This window comes from Myxocyprinus asiaticus, chromosome 17, assembly GCF_019703515.2.
Source record: "Myxocyprinus asiaticus isolate MX2 ecotype Aquarium Trade chromosome 17, UBuf_Myxa_2, whole genome shotgun sequence".
In the NCBI taxonomy this organism is placed as follows: Eukaryota; Metazoa; Chordata; class Actinopteri; order Cypriniformes; family Catostomidae; genus Myxocyprinus; species Myxocyprinus asiaticus.
Window position 1 is genome coordinate 40379244 of NC_059360.1, and position 20408 is coordinate 40399651.

The window sequence follows — 20408 nt, forward strand, 5'->3', positions numbered from 1 at the left end:
TATTACTAAGAATCTAAAGGGGACATTGTGTAAAACAGGATTTTCCTTGATCCTTGATGAAATGAGCCAGTCGTAACCAGATGTAAATTACATAACTGAATTAGGGATGCACCGATATGGAATTTCTGGGCCAAAACCGATAATCGATAATTTACAGTTCATTGTGGCCAATACCGATCCCCAATGAAAAAATACAATACAAAAAACCCACTTTTAATCCTTTAACCTTGAACTGCTAGCTAATTCATTAAAAGCTTCTCATTTGAAAAATGTGTCATTTAAAAGCTTCCAATTTGGATTTGCTGCTATTTCAGGTTTGGAGGATGTAATATGAACCAGAAATGTGCCTATATTACAGATGAATCCTGATTTGAATGACAAATAAATGACAGTACACCTGCATGAATTGTATAGTGCCCTTTTATATAAGTGTTTATGGTAATCCTGATGATTCGCTTACAGTTGGCAGTTGAGTAACACTATAAGGGTACTAAGGGAGGAAAATGCTATGACAGTGTAGAATATAGCCCCTTTAAAATATAAATGCATTAAAAGTGTTCAACATCTTTTAGCTCATGTCCAGTTTTTGTTTTCTTGCAGCTTCTGTGGCTCCATCCCAGTCATCTTCATTCTCAGTTATGCCTACTGCTTCACTCAGAGGGACCACTTTAGTTCTGCCAACCCAATCTCAACCTCAGCTTCATCTGCGGGTGCAGCCCAGGCCACAGATGCCTCCCCAAATCCAGTCCCACCCCCGGATACAGACGCCAATGATGTCCCAAACTCACCTCCAGCCACCTACCCAGCAGCAATTCCATGCCCCTCCGCCCACCGTGAGGATCTGCTGCTCGGGCTGCTCCAAAGTCTTGCAGAAGGGTCAAACTGCATTTCAACGAAAAGGCTCCAATCAGCTGTTTTGCTCCACTGTTTGTCTGACAAGTTTCAGTTTACCTTCGGTTCAGTTTACCCCCGTTATCGCTCCCAAGAAAACCTGTCACCTCTGCCTTAAGTGAGTTCTGATTCTTCTCTACTTTAAATTATGTATCATTTAATAGCTTGCCATCTTCTAAGCAGATAGTTGACCCAGAAAGGACAATTCTGTCCCACAGTCACGTCGTTCCATATTTGTATGACTGTGGAACAGGAAAAAAGGATATGTTTAGCAGAATTTCTGAGCTGTTCTTTACCATACAACAAAAACAGATAGTGACCATGTGCCATAAAGCTCCAAAAAGAACAAAAGTAGCATAAAAGTCAATACAAACTTTATTGTTTTACTTAATTATTTTGTTACCTCACTGAGCTTATACATTTGCATTATTCATGAAGATCATTAAAGGTGCTATATGTAAGATTGACAACAAGCGTTTAAAATGGGTACTGCAGTCCAAATTCAAAATATTGGAGAGTTGTCTGCCCCGCCCAAAACTCAAAGCCCATGTGCACGCAACAGGAACGAGCGAAACTGTCTCCAGTATTTATCCTTGTTTTACTACACCTCTGGTCATGGTGGTTTTTAGACGGATGGCGAGGCTTTTTAGGTCAGGTGGAATCTGTTATCTCTGATCCAGTTCGTTTGCTGGCGTCCATGGCTGCAGCACGCAGTGTTTTTTGTCTTCAAATCTGGCAACCCGGCGGTGTCGAAATACTATTGGTGAGTGGGCAGTGGGCGGGATCACACAGGCCAAAACATAAACAGAAATTCCGGCCCGGAATGGAAACTTCAAAGTAGAATACACTGGCTGTAGCATTGTTATCGGAGAAGCCAGTACTTCAACTTAGCATGTTTCCTAATTCTCTAATGACATATTATGGTCATTTTATGATTTAGTACATTAAAAATATTACATATAGCACCTTTAAGCTCAGCCAATCAATTACTACTGACTGCTCCCAGATCGCGCTTAAAGCTCAAAGGGGATCAGGCTTTTTCAGTTGCTGGTCCGAGGTTGTGGAATGGTCTACCTCTTGAGATTAGATCCTCCACTTCTATTTCTATTTTTAAATAGCGTTTAAAACCTTTTTTGTTTTCATTGGCTTTTAATACTTGATGGTCTCTGGGTGTTGTCTTTTTTGTGCTTGTTTTCATTTCCTACAGTTTTGGTTATTGTGTGATGTGTTTAATTGTTTTTATATTTTATTTTGAATGTACAGCACTTTTGTGCTACAGTGTAGTTTGACAGTGCTTTATAAATAAATGAGACTTTCTATAGCCATACAATAACATTGTAGGCATAACGGTTTAAAAGTCGTTAATTACTGAAAATCTCTCAAATTTCAGTTGCGTTCTTGTACATTCATATGTACATTTATTGTTGTAAATGATTGGTATTGGTTTGTCCTTTTTTTTTTTTTTTTTTTTTTTATAGAGCTTAAAAGCCTCTGGTCACTATATACATATATATATATATATATATATAATTATTATTATTATATTTTTTAATGGAAAAGAACAGCTCAAGAATTCTGCGAAATAGCTCCTTTTGTCTTTCCACTAAAGAAAGAAAGGTATACGGGTTTGGAATTTACATAATGGTAAGTAAATGATGACAGGATTTTCATTGTTGTGAGAGCTATCCCTTTAAGACATAATAAAGTTTTTCTTTAATGTAAAAAGGGCAAAGTTGTTTCAACAATTTAGGACAATTGAAAAAATTCAAATATTTGACTTACATAATGTGTATGTGGAGTTAACCTTTTTTTCATCTTTATTGTCCAAAAGGGTCATTGTAAATCTAAAAGACTTGATAACCATCCCCGTCGGCTCTATGAACACATTAAAGGAATTCTGCAGCCCAGCTTGTCTAAATATTTATAAAAATCGGTATGAAGACGCACCTGCGGATTTATTCACACAATGCAACGTGTGTAAGTTGGTCAAAGAGGTAAGGCATAGCTTAATGCATTCTCTCCCCATAAAAAAAAAAATTCAGATTATGTATTTTTTTGTAAAAGAAGCCAACATGGCTTAGTTGTTATTTTGCCATATGCTATTTTGGTACTCGCATCTGGGCTGAATTGTGTTTTGATTAATGTAACTCTTATTGAAAAGTCAATTAGTTGTAAGTTAAGAATAATGAGATGCATCTATTATTGCAAGTAAAGTAAAAAATAAAATCAGGAAGAGGGTGAAATTTGGACCATTCAGGGAGCGTACACACCCGATGGCTTGATGGAGCGCAACGGCTAAAGATGTCTGTCTTTACATTTGTGCACACTAACATTCAAAAGTTCAGACACACCTACTCATTCTTTATTATTGCTATTTTCCACATTTTAGAATAATTGTAAAATCATCAAAACTATGAAATAACAAATGAAAATATAGGAATTATGAAGTAAGCAAAAATGTAAAAACTAAAATCAAAACTGTCTTGTATTGTAGTTTATACAATGTAGCCACCCTTTGTACAGCTCAGCACACTCTGGGCGTTCTCTCAGCCAACTTTGTGAGGTATCCACCTGAGATGCTTTTTAAACAGTATTGAAGAATTTCCCATGTTTGCTGGACACTTATTGGTGGTCTAATTCAATCAAAGTGTGTCCAAACCTTTGACTGCTATTGTACCAACAATAAAAAATAGCAGAGATGGAACGCCAGAACCACGCCCCCTTTGTTCTCTACAAAGTCATAAATGGCTCTGCAACTTAGAGACCATCTAATTACAGGTAAATGCTGTCTGAGTGAGAATAGTAAAGTTTAAAGCGTGCTCTGTTTGTCTTTGAATTACAGATCCAGCATGAAGTGACTCATCTTGGTGTTGTACACAAGCTGTGCAGCGATGAATGCTTTGCACGCTTCCGATCCTCCAGAAACCTCTACATGAGCTACTGTGAGAACTGTGGCAACTGTACAGCCTCAGGAAATTATCACCTGGTTCAGATAGAGGATAGTATTAAAAAGTTCTGCTGCACCGAATGTATCACCACTTACAAACAGGTAAAAACTCAGCATTACGCAAATGTGACACAATGTGTGTTTAAATTGGAGCTATATTTATTAATTTGCATGCTTTCTTTATTGATTGATACTACCTGGTTCTTGCCATAAAATAGGCTTTGGTGCTGATATAGCATTAAACAAATAGATAGGTAAGGTTTTTTTAGATGTTGGCTTGACAGTGTCTGACAGTTTTAGATAGATAGATAGATAGATAGTCAAGTTAACATTCTGAAAGAGCCATGCTCAGGCCGGCCTCCTTGTGCGTTGTTGTTTACCTTTACATTTTTGGACAGTTGGAGTTTGAATAGTATTGGACAAATTTGTAGATTCTGTCAATGTAAGTCTGTGGGATTCTTCGAATGTTTGATTGTCTGCTCTGTGAAAACTATCATTTCAGTCAGTTAGAAAACATTAAGCAATGCGTGTCAGAACAGTCTGAATGTTTGCTTCAAACATGTTGAGCCTTGGTGCTCATGCGGAAGATGCAGATTTGGATATTTCTTGTGTTGTCTCCCAATTCCATTCCCCCTCTCACAACCCCCAAAATTTCGAATTTTCTACTTGTGTGGTCATTTAAAAGCTTAAAAAGTCCCAAAAATATAATTAAAAAAAAAGAAAATAATTTAGTGGAGTGGCTTAGTGGTTTTGTAGCTTTTAGTCTCTCTATCTGTATGCTAGTATGCTCCTAAAAATATGCTTTCGCATATATACACATTTAAAATGTACAGACTTTCTCTTTGGAAAACGAATAAAAAATATTGATGACTCATCATCGCACATTCCTCAGACTTTTGTCCAGTCAAATGCTCTCTAGAAAGAGAATGTCTCTCCCCAATACCACCTGCAACTGACACCGTGTCCTAACCAAACGCAACGTGATGCTGCGACACGCGATAAAAGGTATCTTTTTTTTGTCCTAACCAGCCGCGACAGCGACAGGGCATTCTATTTTTGGAATGGTTTCTACATCCTAGCTCATTCCAACTTTCTCTCCACTTCCCTGTTACGTGGAGATAACAATAGGTGTACCGCGTGAACATAAACAATCGTAACAGACTGAATAAGGATGCGATTCATAACGTAATTTTGCCCTATGTGTGTGTGATTGTGTATTTATCCCCTCTGGGTTTGCCGTAGAAAGTGAATGCCCATACGGAGCTTCTGTGAGTAAATGAGTTGCGTTCAATAAACAGACTGATTCATCTGTGAATCCTCAGTTTCTTGCATTTTATTGTCAATTATCCTCATTTTAGTGTATTTTATTTATTTTTTATTTTAATTTCTTATGATTTTATCCCCTTTTTCTCCCCAATTACCAATGCGCTCTAAGTCCTCGTGGTGGCGTAGTGACTCGCCTCAATCCGGGTGGCGGAGGACGAATCTCAGTTGCCTCCGCGTCTGAGACTGTCATCCCACGCATCTTATCACGTGGCTTGTTGAGCGCGTGACCGCAGAGACATAGCGTGTGTGGAGGCTTCACGCTACTCTCCGTGGCATCCTTGCACAACTCACCACGCGCCCCAACGAGAGCGAACCACATTATAGCGACCACGAAGTGGTTACCCCATGTGACTCTACCCTCCCTAGCAACCGGGCCAATTTGGTTGCTTAGGAGACCTGGCTGGAGTCACTCAGCACGCCCTGGATTCGAACTCGCGACTCCAGGGGTGGTAGTCAGCGTCTTTACTCACTGATCTACCCAGGCCCCCCTCATTTTAGTGTAATAATTTCGCAGTGTCGCGTCAGGCCTGGTGTGGACAGACCGATTGCGTGTCGCTGGAATCTTATCGTGTCTGGTTAGAACGAGGTGTGACAAGTAACAAATCATGGTTCATGGCTGTGATGTTATCTAAAACCTAGAGGTGAGCCCTTCGATTATGCCATGCCTAAAGTTCCTGTTTCAATTGGAAATGTACTGCTCTTTTCAAGTGATTTCATGTAGTCTTTAAACCTGTTCTTACTGTCTTGCAGAAGAGTGGCAAGAGGCTTATGTGTCCTAATTGCCAAGAGATCAAAAATATGGATCAGATGGTGGATGGCACAAACATACAGGGTGTGACAGAATTCTTCTGCTCCCACAAATGTGTTTCCATGAGTCAAGCATCTCCCAGTCTGACTGGTAAATATTGCAGTCGCATTTGAGGATCATGAGATATACCCGCTTTTGCTGCATGCACAAAATGAATGAAACTGATGAATCACACAAAAACATGTCCAGGTCAAAATCAGAAAGAAAATAAATATTGTGATTTTTGGATTTTCATGACATTTTTTCAAAAGGGCATGGAAGGTGGGCTCTGTAGCACCCCCATTTTCACCTACAGTTACCAAAATTGGTATATATATATATATATATATATATATATATATATATATATATATATATAGTTCTCATCAAGCCGATCAACTTTCATAATTATAGTTATTAGCTCCGCCCAACTGGAAGTTGGCCATTTAAATTTTTTTTAATATTGTAGTCTCTGAACTTTTAAATAATCCTCCTAGGGGATTCATGAGATTGTCACCACATTTAGAAAACATTATGCCAAGACCATTATGCCATTGATATATCGAACGGCGTTGCCATAGCGAGGCATTAAATTAATGGTGAAAAATTGGAAACGGGAAGTGTCTCATATCATCTGTGTGCAGTGTGTGATTTAGATCAAAATTTAGATGTATGTTTAGTTTTGGGGGCTAATCACATGGATATGACTATTTTGGGTCACGGTCATAGCGCCACCACCTGGCAGCAGGAACTGTGGCTCTTACAACAGAATTTAAAATATTCCTCTTATATTTACCCAAATTGCTTCAAAATCCTTTAGAATAATGTCCAATGCATGTGTCCACCTTGCACTATTTTCTGAAAGCCACCAGGTGGAAATGGACCCATGGTGCTTGGGCCCATCATCACTGCTTGCAGCTATATTTTTATTTATTGTCAATAAATTGTCATGAAAAGGTCACAATGCCAAAAAGCATTTATGATCCTAAAATAGGCTATGTTTTTCTTCAATATATAATTTGTTCTTATTTTCTATTGATTTTGGGGTGAAATATGGTCTAAACATATAATGGACAAGTTTTGTGAGATTCACTCGAATGTTTTTCTTGTTCTGATCCATCTTGTTTCGCTCTTAGGAACCTCTTTCCCATGCACAACCTGCAAGAAGATGGCTATTCCTCAGTATCACCTTGCCATTTCTGATGGATCCATTAGAAACTTCTGCTGTCTAGATTGTGTGGGCAAATTCCAGGTATTAAAAGCAACACATACACAATGTTTTGTCTTCCAGTGTTCTGAATATTTTGTATTTGGGTAGTTGACATAATATTTTAGATTTTGGATTTAGATTTTGTAGATGTGAATTTAATTTTTCTGTTATGTAGGAGAAAATGAATACACCTGTACCTCATAACCAGATGAATGGGAACTCTCATGGACCTCAGAGCACTGCAGCACCACGGTCCCCCACTGACCATCACCTGCCCACACAAACTTCTTCAACTAGTGTGCCTGGCCCAAGCCACAACCCTCCTCCACCTTTTGTACCTAGTCAAAATCCAGTCCCATCTTACGTACCTGCTCCTGGTCTGGTAAACCCCCAAGAAACCCAGCAGCAATGGCCCAGCAAGCCTCCCTCTTCCTCTGACAAGATTCGACTTGTGTGCAAGCAGTGCCAGAGTCAGTTTAGCACAAAGCCTGAGGTTTTCCAATTTAAGGTGCATCTCTGTTCAAAAGTAGTGTATTTTGGGTTTATGCTATGATTTTTTACTAGTCGTAGGTGAAATGCAATTACAAAATAATTAGTTACTGTCATCTGAAGTCCTTTTTAGTCTAAAAGTAATGTAACAGATTATATAAAAAATTCGTTAATCAGTTTACAGTTACTGATTTTCAATTATATTACAATTACATTACTAAAATAATGTTCTTTACATGGAATACATTGTTTTCAAAAATTGCACTTTATTCATATGGGATGTTCTGGAGGTTAAAGCTAGCGAAGGGAAATTAAAATAAAAGTACTGTTTAAAATAAACCTATTGTGTCTTTCTCTTAGGGTCATGCAGGTTTATTCTGCTCTCGCATGTGTTGCGACACATATAAGAGGGAAAGCAAGGTGAAAGCTGAGTGTGCATACTGCAAAGAAGAGAGGGTGATCAAAGACATCATGACGTATGAAAAGCAACCCCGATATTTCTGTTGTGAAGGTTTGTTCAACCTCTTTACTTGATTCTTGTAAGTTTATTCTCTCATCGCTATTTAGTATTTAAAAAAATGCTTGATGTAAATGTCCTGTTTCACATTCTTTTTTTACGTATACTTATTTTTTCATTCTTCTTTAATAGGGTGTAAACTGCTTTTTAAGCATGACCTTGCTAAACGACACGGAGGTCAATGCAGGGTTTGTGCCTACTGTCAAAACATGACTCACAAAACCATTCAGAACTTCTTTGGGGGCAAGCTGGAGGAGTTTTGCGCAGAGGAGTGCATGTCCCTCTACACTGTGCTTTTTTATGAGGTTAGAGACGGGGACTACTATTTGGGATATTACTATGGCCTCAAAAGTATTTGGACATTTAAGCCACACTTGTATGAATGTCATTGCATTAGATGACAAAATATCGAACAATCTGGCTTTTCAAAGTTAGCACAAAAAAACGTTCAAGATTTTTTTCACACAAAGGAGGTTGTTAGGTTTTAAATTAGGGGTGCACCGATGTATCGGCCGCCGATATTTATAGCCAATTATTGACCAAATTAAAACCATCACCATATCGTTTATAAGCATGAAAATGCAATGGTTTATTTATAGTTAATTACCAACACACTTTGTAAAAACTCTGTGAATTCAAATGCACAATCCAGAAATAATGATAGCCAAAAAAATGCAGAAGGGTTGGCACTCCTAAAAACATGTAATATTTCATTTTTATTCTTTCTTGATCTCGCATTAATGAGGACAAACCGGTATTACAGATGTGAGTTGTGAAAGTTGCACTTACCTATACATGATGAGGGAAACCATCCAAAACACTTTGACTTCTGAGACATTGGTATGGTATCCATTAAGGCAGCACGATTGATTGAGTTAAGATTAAAACCGCAATATGGTCTTGCACGATTATTAAACGCCTTAAAGGCTGCATTCTAAAATATAGTATGCATTTCAGTGCTTCAGTCAGCACTGTGTGAGCAAGCGGCGCCGTTTACCAGTCTAGACGGCAATATGCATTATCCATTACACCATGATAGAATTTAAAATGGTGTTTTGTTCCTTTAGTTTACTTTTTTTTTTTTCATGATGTGGCTGACATTTCCGTGGAAACATATGCATAGTATGGAATTGTAATGTTCTATCATATACAGTACATACATGTTAAATGTGAGTTCTGTTGTTATGAACTGCAAAAACAGAAATGCAAAAATGTTTTAGTACAAAATAGCCTTTTTACACATCAGTCATCATGCTATGATATTAAGTTATTTTAGGCTTTTTATCTTCTATTTATCTTTCATTGTGGCTGACTCTCTATAAACTTTTGGCCTGTCATGTGTTCTACAGATCCAATCCATGTTCAATGGAAATGATTTATTGTTGGAACAATAAAAAAGCTTTTGTACCTCTTCGTACATTTTTAAAGCTTCTGAAAACATTGTTTATTTTTGCAATTATGTTCAGTGGTGCTGGTGTCGCAGAAATTACATACTTCAGCATTAAGTGTCCAAATACGTTTTTTGGCCGCTGTTGCGGTTCTAAATGTTGCAAACATCTCTCTGTACCATCCTATAGAGAAATGTAGTAATGTATTACGAAAAGTGTTATTATGCACCTCTAATAAGAAAAAACTCCCTTCCCTTAAATATTTACATTATTCCTGCATTCATCTGTTCTTTCAGATGGGCAAGTGTCATGGCTGTAAGAATCAGGGGTCACTCAAGGAAAGTCTCGTCTGGGATGGAACTACACGTCACTTCTGTAATCTTTCCTGTTTACTGCTGTTCTGTTTAAAGAGCGTCGGATATCATCAGCCTGCAAGCAACGGTACATGTCATGATGTAGTTCCATGTGAAAAACCTGTTTAAATCACTAACTAAAGTTAACATGTTAACTTTTAAAGGAATAGTTCAGCCAAAAAAGATCATTTGTGTGACTTTCTTTCTTCTGCAGAACACAAACAAAGATATTTTGTTGGAGATATGAGTTGAAGTGTCAAAAAATGTGATTGCATTGTTTGTGATACTTATTCATTTCTCTCTTGTTTTGTTCTCATCTCTAAAGGAAATGTATCTACATCCACTACAGTTCAAGCTCCATTATCTCTTTCGAAGGACATGCCTATTATTGGTGGTGTAGTATCATTGGCCTCCACATTACCTGGAAATACTGCTCTCACAGGTATCCACATATCATTTTTTTGTTGTGTTCTTGAATTAAAATATCTTGACTTAGTTACATTGAATGTTTTATGTCATTTTATTAATGCATATTTTTACAGGAGCTCTCCCTACCTCAAATGCCAGCTCAAAAAATATTGGGGAAGTAAGTACCGATGCACATCTCAAAATCAGTGTTGTATAAAGTACACAATAATGTATGTAAAAAACCTAGACTTACAAAAATACTTGACCACAGAATCCCACGATTGACCAATCACAATCAAATATTCTGGTAGGTAGCAAGTTAGGATATGAAGGTGACTTGCTGATTCAGTAATTGTAATTGTGTTTCTAATAGGCCAGCACACAAACAGATGCTGCGGTGCCTGCTAGTCCATATCGAAGAATGTTGAAGAACAAAGCTCTGATGTGCAGACCCATCACTGAAGAGCAAGCTGTCCAGTGTGAGCCAGAGCCTCCAGCTCCTCCAAATCTGCCTGGAACAGGTCAGATTTCACCCTTTAGACACCAATCACGCTATACTGAATGGAATGTGTGTATTGCATTTGAACATTGCATGAACGAAATGTAATATTGCGTTTTCTTTTTTGCATCTGCAGTGATTGAAGAAAATGGAGAAAAGGTGAGGTTTGTGCCAGTGCCAGTGCCCATTCCGATGCCAGTCTACATCCCAGTGCCAATGCATCTGTACACCCAGTACACACCAGTTCCACTGGGACTACCCCTACCGGTGCGTCCGCTTGTGTCCTTTTGATGTCTTTGAAATTATATTAAGTAATGTGAATATGATTCGTTGTATGCTATAGTTTAAACTGTTTAGTTATAATGTCATCCTTTATTATTTTGTGCTTTTACCATGCAGGTGCCTGTACCTATGGTCATCCCTGGATCTCAAAGCACTCCTGAACCAAAAGACACTAAATGCAGCCTTCCTGCTCAGAGCTCAGTGGAAGACGACGAGGTGGAAAAGGGGAAAGACAAGCCTGTTTTACATGGTGAATAAACATTTTTGTTACTGTTTGACCCTTTGCTAAGCTCCGACCCCTTATCCATTCAGGACTTGCAGTATATGGACTTGCATTAGACAATAATTTTTTTTTTTTTTTTTACATTATACCAGTTGCTGAAGTAGAATTGACCAGTTACCTTTTTAAAGTCATAAAATGAAATGGCATTCGCAACCCATCGTACTTCTGTGATGGTACATACTTCTGAATGAGAAAGGGTATTCAGTGAGAGAGAAAAAAGTTGGGCCGGACTTAATTTTATGCATCGGGAATTGATTAGATCATAAGATAGGTGGTTGAAGGAGAGGGGCTGAGAGAGTCATATCAGAGGCTTATAAAAGGTTATGAAGACATTTATTTTTTTGGAAGAATGTGCAATGAGACCAGTTACATTGTATTAAGAAAATAAATGTGGTTAATTTTGATGTTTATGTTGATTTTATGGCTTTATATTTCTAATTGCACTGCAACGTTTGACTTGTATTGATTATTGATTTGTTCAGACCAGGGCAGCACGTACAGTGGAGATCTAGAGTCAGAAGCCAGATCAACACCCTTCAGCTGGGCAGATAATGAGGATCCTGGAGCCAACGTGAAGCCATTGGTCCCATCAGCAGAACTAGAGGAGCCGGTAATTGCTCCTACCGCTCCTACCGCTCCTACCACATCTTTGTCACAAGAACAGCCAGATTTGGAAGACGACTTTCCCAGAAGTATGTATTTCTTAAGCCCTATTCAGTAGGGATTAGTTTTCCGGACATATGTCCAGAAAGTAATTATTACTGTGGACGTCTGTAATATTTACCATCAATTCACACAGGATAAGTGATGTCTGTAAAAATTGCAGACATGGGAGTTTCTACTGAATTTGTCACATGTAACTGACCTAATAGAAAATGTATACTATGCTGAATAATAATGCAGGAAATATTAAACATAAGCATATACCGTATTTGTGCTTATTAGAAGAAATTGTTTGGAATATCTGGCTAAATATAACAGAACTGGTGACATTAACAAGCCTGTAATCTTATATTACACTCCTGAATTAAAAATATGGACAATCCTTTCACATTATGTAAATTTATGTGCCAAAATGCGGGGCTCAACACAGTTTCCTGCACTCACGCAAATCATAATAAAAAACTGCTTGTTTCTCTTTTGCATGGGTAAATAAACACTCGACAGCATAAAAAGATTGAGAATAACATGCATCAGTCCAAATGCAACAGCCAGCATTGTCTAAAGTTCTGAAGCACATCTTACATTTTCTGGTATCCAACATCCAGTTCAGACACTTTTGAGAACTTAAGAAACCGCTATAAAGTGCAGATTTAATGGCTTTTTATTAACATATGAATTCGCACTGGAATAATATTACCATGAGTTATTTTTACAGGGCGTTTTATAGTTGGTAAAACACGCTGTAATTTTTACCGGTGCGGGAACATGCAGTCCGGGAAAAAGTTCGTAAAAATTACTAACATGACCGATTCGCACGGGATTCAAATAACTGAGAAGCTCTGGTAATTATTACATTACCCCACATCCCCATATCAAACTAATCCAGTCCGAATAGAGCTTTAGATATAAAAAAAAAAAAAAAGTGTTGTAGTGGTACCAAAAAAATATTAAATGGTATTAGATACCATTGTAATTTGATATAAACAATGATACTCGATGACTACCATATACATATACAGTGGTATTATCATGGACCATTATCTTGGTCCTAAAACAATCAGGGTTCTCATGGTTATGGAAAACCGGTAAATATTAGGGAATTTAAAAATTATGATTTCCAATCCTAGAAGAGTTATAGAAATTCCCAAAAATTTAAAACGCATGGAAATTTCTATAATGAATATATATATATATTTGTAGTAATATATTTTAGAGCTGATCTAGAAAAATGATATTCCATGCATAAGAACAAAATTTGTGAATGAAATATAAAATTATTTTTATCTCATGAACAACTAGAAAAGTTTATGGAACAAATAGAAAATTCATTGTTCGAAAGGTGTGGGAACCCTGAACATAACTTTAGTATTGTACATGTCCTTAAAAACTTTGTATATCAAATCTATTGACCATAAATAGCCAGTTAGTGACATTGTAATATGTTAAAATCCCCCCAAATTATAACACAACACATGTTATTTCACAGTATCAACTGACCTTGGAGCATCGAAGGAGAACAGACTGGTATTGACACTGAAGCGACGCAAGAAAGGCAGAGACAGCCACCCTCCCAGGAAAAGGGTATGTAACAAACAGAAGAAAAGAATCAGATTCCTGGCTTATTATAAACTTGGTTCATTTATCGTGAGAGACCGAGAATGAGCCCAACCCTTTTCACAGTTTGGATGATTGAAGAGTGTGTTTTGGGTAATTTCCTGACTTTAAGATCAAAGATAAAGAGGGAAGTGTTTCCATAGTGTCTAATCTCCATTTTAATGTCAAACCTCAACAATAAGTTGATTTATTTTGAGAAGCTCTTTTAATGGTCTCAAGGATTTTATAAATGGCCGTAAAAACTCATGAGACATTGATGTGAACTCGTGTTCTCTACGTTTTGACCTAGTTGAAGCTAAACTTCATCTTAGTCATTTTTTGCAAAAAATCAAGCACGCTAATTTTATTACGAAAGAAGGTTAAGTTTAAATACAAAGATTGAATGTTCAAAATTGTTAAATGCTCCCAAAACTACACTGTATCATCTATTGCATTGGTTTATAATGGTTGTTTACTGTTTTGACAGTTAAATTATATACACAAAACAAAGAACAATTGTTTATGCATGACAGATTTAGATATCACCATTTTTATTCATTTGACAGTGACAAATCACAAGGCTTTTATGCTTTGGATAGAAATCGGTTTACTTCAGAGTTGTGTTGTTCTACATACAAAAGATGGAAAGTTCTATGGAACACAATCAGAGTGCTATCTTGTATTGGATTACACAAGAACTGTTGCAATTAAATGTTTTGAGTTCATATGGTTGGTGATGAAAAAAATGTAATTGCTGTAGTGGAGAACTGAAATAATTCATGTGCACATTATGAAATTCAAAATGTCATTACGATTGCTGGAAATAAGCTTTATTCTACATGGCGTATTGACTTTAATGACAATTGAAAAGGTCTAATGTGATGGTGACAATGTTTATCAATCTTTATGATGGTGGCCATTTATATTAATCTGGTCTCCTTTCCGAACTGGCTGTGAACAAATGCTGATTGGTGCAAGTCCACTCCTACTTCACAATTCTTACATACAGTATTTCCTTTGCTGAAATTAAACATAGACTGTAGATGTCATTTTCCATCATCCTCTGCAGGCTGCTAAAGTTTTTAAATTAGACTTTTTTTCTTTTAGTGCTTTCTTTATATTTTTGATGATTTTGTGCACCTGCAGCCAGTGTTTAAACAACATGAATCCTGTGCTCCTTACCAGTGAGTCTATGCTAGGTTATTAACAGAAATAAAAACTCACTTTTGATAAAAGTCTGTAACACTGGCTCCAATTTCTGTATAAGCTGAGCATCAGGTTCATATTATCAGTCATTTTGTATTCTAATGTCTGAGAATTTGATACCTGACATGTAGAAATTGGCAGAAAAAAAACAAAACAGATAAATGCAATTACCTGAGAGGATTGGGCAGATTTGTTTTTGCTACAGTTAAGGTTGCAAAATTGTTGGGGCCTGGGTAGCTCAGGGAGTAAAGACGCTGACTACCACCCCTGGAGTCACGAGTTCAAATCCAGGGCGTGACGAGTGACTCCAGCCAGGTCTCCTAACAGCCAAATTGGCCCGGTTGCTAGGGTGGGTAGAGTCACATGGGGTAACCTCCTTGTGGTCGCTATAATGTGGTTCTCGCTCTCGGTGGGGCGCGTGGTGAGTTGTGCGTGGATGCTGCGGAGAATAGCGTGAAACCTCCACACGCACTATGTCTCTGCGGTAACGCGCAAGCCACGTGAAAAGATGCACGGATTGACGGTCTCAGACATGGAAGCATCTGAGATTCGTCCTCCACCACCCGGATTGAGGCGAGTCACTACACCACCACGAGGACTTAGAGCACATTGGGAATTTGGCATTTCAAATTGGGGAAGGAAAAAAAGGTTGCAAAATTGTTGTTTGGTGAGTTTGAGTAATTCAAACCAATCCAATGCACTATCCCATATGACAAGCTGCTGAAATTGTGTTTTGCTGATAATTCAGAGTCTGCCATTCAAGTCAGAGAATTTGTCAAACTCATAAAAAAAAAACTGGACTTTCTCTGAAAGAAATTGCCTTTGGAATACTGACCCAGAGAAGTGTTTCAATACTGGATTGTCTTGAGCCTCTCTGCAAAATCAGGCTAAAGTTTTTCCCTGATTGTAATCTTTTTCCTCAACAAAGCTGCAGATTTCTAGACCTTTTATGTTTTGATAACATTGGCAACAACGAGTATGAGTTGGACACGTGTATGCCAAATGGGTCACAACTTAATCAGCTGAGAATGAAACGTCCTCATGCAAAGGTTGAAGAAAGACCAGTCAACAGAGTTTTCTCAAATCCAGCCAGATCTCAAGAAGAGGTCCAGATGTCTCTGCAGTCCAAAGTCCAGTTCTCATAGCAAGTTAATTGTGGACAAAGCAATTAAAACGGTACTGATGATTTTCCAATGAGGTTGAAAGAGGGACTGACTTTACTTCGTCAGCTCTGCATAAATTATGACTGATGGACAAGCAGTACAAATGGTTTACTTCTCAATGAGGACATGATCAAAGCAGTCTGAACAGGAATAATGCAGGGACTGTCGGGAATTATTCTTGTATTGGCATTGCAAATGATTACCCAAGATTTGTCCAAAAAATATATATATATATTTGAAAATTCATGAACATTTCGCTCTGATACACGAACAAAACATATACTCAAGGAAAGAACAGATGATGGTGAATTGAGGGGTAAGGGGCAATTAGGAAAGTTCCTGTCCCTCCAGAGAGTGCCTGGCAAAGAAGACCGTCTACCATGTGGCTTGTTTAAAAGTCTGAGGCTGAGGCTTTTAAGAAAAGAACATGACATATCAAGAATTTTGTACACAACACCATACAGTGAAATAAAAGCTGACTGAATGTAGGCCAGATGGGGACAGAAGAAGCTGAAAGTGAAGGAAATGATGATGGAGGAGTGGTTACCATGGAGGCTGCTGCAGTTTAAGAAAGTCACCATAAAAGGAAATCAGTGTGTCTGGTGGGAATGGATGCTTTTTTATTCTGGACTTATGCCTAGTTTGCCAAAATCAAATGTTATCACTTAGTTTTCTACTTGCACTATGTGTCAGTAAATCTGTGCATTTTCCAGTGCATAATTCAGACATTTGTGTCAATATTATACTTTGCTCAAGAATCATCTCTTTGTTTATTTTATTAATTATTAATTATCCTTCATTTAGTTTGTTTATTATTTGTATAGATCATCATAAATGTATTATTTATTATTATGTTGTTGTTGTAAGAGATGCACTTATACTATTCGGTAGTACTCATATAGGGCCGATACTGGGATTAAATCCTATTTGTGTACATATATACACAATGCTTATACAAACACAAAACTAGTCATATTGGTACTCTGTATTGGCCGATACCTAAAACTAGGTACTTGATAGGGTACAACGGGGCTAAAGGCACACCTTTCTGGTCACAGAATGTATCAAATCAAATATTTATTTTTATTGAATATTGATGGAGCAACATGATTTGTATGAAATAAGAACTGAAAATAGTTTCGATTAAAATTTCGTTTTTAAAAACTTGGGGTAAAAGGCCCACACACTTGGTTAAAAGGCCATTAGGGGGGTTATAGTGATATCATGTAGATATAGATGCAGTAGTTATAGTGCAAAATTTGTCAACTAATGTAAATAATTTTGAGAAAGCTAGATGCTTTTTTTGACTAACAAATTAAGATATGCTTACTGGAAATAACTACTACAGAAAAGGGTGCAGTACTGTTAATTTCAATCACAAATGGCATTTTATAACATCTTAAGTATTCTATAAACAACTTAATCTCCAGTGTCATTGGATGAGTCAATGTGAGCTCACTTGGAACATTTTTCAGAACAAATCTATTCCCCCCACTTAAAAAAACAGTGTATGTTTTTTGGCGGGTGGGGGTCTTTAGCCGCAGCAACAGGGAGGATTTTTACCCCACATACCATCCTTTGACTTATTGGACAGTAATTAAAACACTTTTGATTTAATAACCTTAAAACTAAAAATGCTTAGTATTTTGTGTCAAAATAAATGTTTTCATTTACTACCTAAATTTGCAACATTTAAAAAAATATAAAAATGAGATAAAATTGCCTCAGAATCAACGTTTAGACACCACATGCAAAGATCTCATGGATCAGGAAAATTTTGCAGTGCATAGTGACAAACAGGTGCTAAGGAAATTGCTGTGGTAGTTTTTGTTGCTATTTAGTGTATTGGGAGAAAATAAAATCAAAGGAGCCTTTAGCCCCGTTGTACCCTACTTGTATTGGTCTTCAACAATTGGTATCGGTGTATCTCTTGTTGCCGTTATTTTTATTGTTGTGTTCGGATCACACAAGGTTGGGTAGACCTGAAATTGACCTTTTTATTTTTATTGGTGGGATTCAGTAATGCATTATTTCAAGTCTAGCTTGTTTTCTTGGGGGTTTAGAGCCACCAACAAGCTAAACATTGGCACTTGTTTTGCTTTTTCTGTCATGGTTGAATAAATGAGAAAGTGAAAAGATTTGTGTTTGGGTGTGGTTTTATAACAAGTAATTTAAGCCACATCCACAGTAAAATATTGATTTTGCTTCGTTTATACTTTATACTATCATCAGCATTGAAACACAATTGTCCTCTTCAAATGCTCTCTATAACCACATACTTTTGAAAACAACAAAAGTGTGGAATATGTGTGGAAGTGGCCTTAAACATTCACTCTACAGTTTATCAGTGTCTTCTCAGATCATATTTTCAGATATTGCGTACATACACTATGTGGCCAAAAGTTTATGGACACCCCCTTCTAATTAATGAATTTGGTTACTCCATTAAATCCAGTAAAGTAAAATCTTAATATTCCTTTATGTAATGGCTTGGGCTTTGTGTGCTTCCAAATTTGTGGCAACTGTTTGGGGATAGCCCTTTTCTGTTCCAGCATGACAATGCCCCTGTGAACAAAGTGAGGTCCATAAAGAAATGGTTTACTGTGTCTGGCGTGGAAGAAATTGACTGGCCTGCACAAAGCCTAGACCTGAACCCCACTGATCACTTTTGGGGTGAACTGGAACAGCAACTGTACGTCAGGCCCCATCGACCAACATCAGTTCCTGTCCTCACTGATAGCCTTGTGTCTGAATGAGAGCAAATCCCTGCAGCCATGTTACTACATACAGTATAGTGGAAAACCTTCTCAAAAGAGTGGAAGCTGTTATTACAGCAAAGGGGGAAATTGATGCCTAAGATTTTGAAATCAAATGTTCATCAAGCACATATGGTGTCCACAAACGTTTGGCCATATAGTGTATGGTGCAACATTGGCTTGACTAATGGCATGAGTTTAGTTCGGGACTATGTGTTTGTCAAACCAATAGCAGGTGGAGGAGTGTTAGGGAAAATATGTTTGACAGCAGTCGTTATTTTTGCAATTAAAGAAATTGCACACTCCCAATTTATTGTATTAAACTTCACTTGTATAGTAACGAAAATGGTGTTTGTGTGTCTCACAGGGTCGTAAGCGATCTGGAACAGATGCTTCTGGCAGTGTTTGGCTCAGTACCTCCAGCTCAAAGCTGAACCAAATGTACGGAGTTGAAGCCTGGACCAGCTGGGTGCAGAAGAGAACTGGACAAACAGACAGTGAAGAGGACCAAGAGTCCTGTAAGTTCACACATTTGGGTCAGAACATGCAATCCTGTGTCCTTGACTCACACGGCATGAGACTGTGTCATTAGTAAAGGTCGCTCTCACAGTTAATATTGCATTGACCCACTATGTGTCTTAGCAGCTTTCTCTTCTCCCACTGTGTGTTCTTCAGCTAGCCTCATGACTATGAAGAAGGATGTGTTGCAGTGCAGCTCTGCAGAGCTCAGTTACGGTCTGTGTCGTTTCATCAAAGAGGTCCGCAGGCCAAACGGCGAAGCTTACGAACCCGATAGCATCTACTACCTGTGCCTGGGCATTCAGCAGGTTTAAAAATAAATAACTCTTCCTTAAATCAAGCCTGATTCTTTTGTTAATTGTCTGGTTTTATATGATGTAAAATGTATTCCTCTCAGAAAAGTTGTATTTTAAATTTCATCCCCTTTAAAGCACCATCACTACAGCCATACACATGCATTTGGACATCTTTGATCGTTTGGTCATATTTTGCGCTGTTTTTTGATGCCATGTCAAGTGAAAAATAGTCCAACTTTTAAAAATGGTGTTCCTATTCTATTCCTTTGTGCTCTATCAAGTGGTCTTTGAAAGCATTTTACATAAATGTCCCCTAAGAAACACATTCGATTGGGGTCCGATGATCCTTGAACCATCCACACTAAATGTGTTTTGTGTCCATCTGTACTCTTTTTCAGTTGTTTTTCTATGTAAACATGCAGTAGATGGACATCTTTAACTGTTAGATGCTGCATCCTGCTGTTATTTAAGCGTCTCATGGAGGAGTGCCGTGTTTTTATTTTTATGTTATGTCAAGTTATAAAGAACTTTTTCAAATGGATCTAGAGACAATCGCATTCTGTTCTATTTTTCTAGCTTTTTGTCTGGACAACAATAATCTGTTTTCATTTCCTAATGTCAACATTTTCCAAAGTATGTGGTAATGGAGAGCGTTTTTAAACAGTTCTAGTGTAGATGAGAGGCATAAACGTAGCAAAATTAATGTGCTTTTAAACTAAAACGTGGCCTTAGAACACTTAAAGGAATAATTCACCTAAAAATGAAAATGTATGTCATCCCAGATGTGTTTGACTTTCTTCTGCAGAACACAAACAATGATTTTTAGAAGAAT

General features: G+C 37.6%; 1 protein-coding gene across 9 annotated transcripts in view; it reads left to right on the top strand.

Annotated features, from left to right (window-relative positions):
• si:ch211-266o15.1 (zinc finger MYM-type protein 4) overlaps positions 1-20408 on the top strand; it is a 41331-nt gene that overhangs the window by 17167 nt on the left and 3756 nt on the right. For all 9 annotated transcript variants that reach the window (XM_051723051.1, XM_051723054.1, XM_051723057.1 and 6 more), the window contains 18 exons: positions 601-1009; positions 2723-2885; positions 3734-3940; positions 5915-6062; positions 7088-7203; positions 7337-7669; positions 8011-8161; positions 8300-8472; positions 9852-9996; positions 10234-10350; positions 10451-10494; positions 10690-10837; positions 10952-11082; positions 11215-11347; positions 11863-12072; positions 13530-13624; positions 19129-19279; positions 19437-19588. In XM_051723051.1, the coding sequence (XP_051579011.1) occupies positions 601-1009; positions 2723-2885; positions 3734-3940; positions 5915-6062; positions 7088-7203; positions 7337-7669; positions 8011-8161; positions 8300-8472; positions 9852-9996; positions 10234-10350; positions 10451-10494; positions 10690-10837; positions 10952-11082; positions 11215-11347; positions 11863-12072; positions 13530-13624; positions 19129-19279; positions 19437-19588 (3026 nt within the window). The remainder of the gene's footprint in view (positions 1-600; positions 1010-2722; positions 2886-3733; positions 3941-5914; positions 6063-7087; positions 7204-7336; positions 7670-8010; positions 8162-8299; positions 8473-9851; positions 9997-10233; positions 10351-10450; positions 10495-10689; positions 10838-10951; positions 11083-11214; positions 11348-11862; positions 12073-13529; positions 13625-19128; positions 19280-19436; positions 19589-20408) is intronic.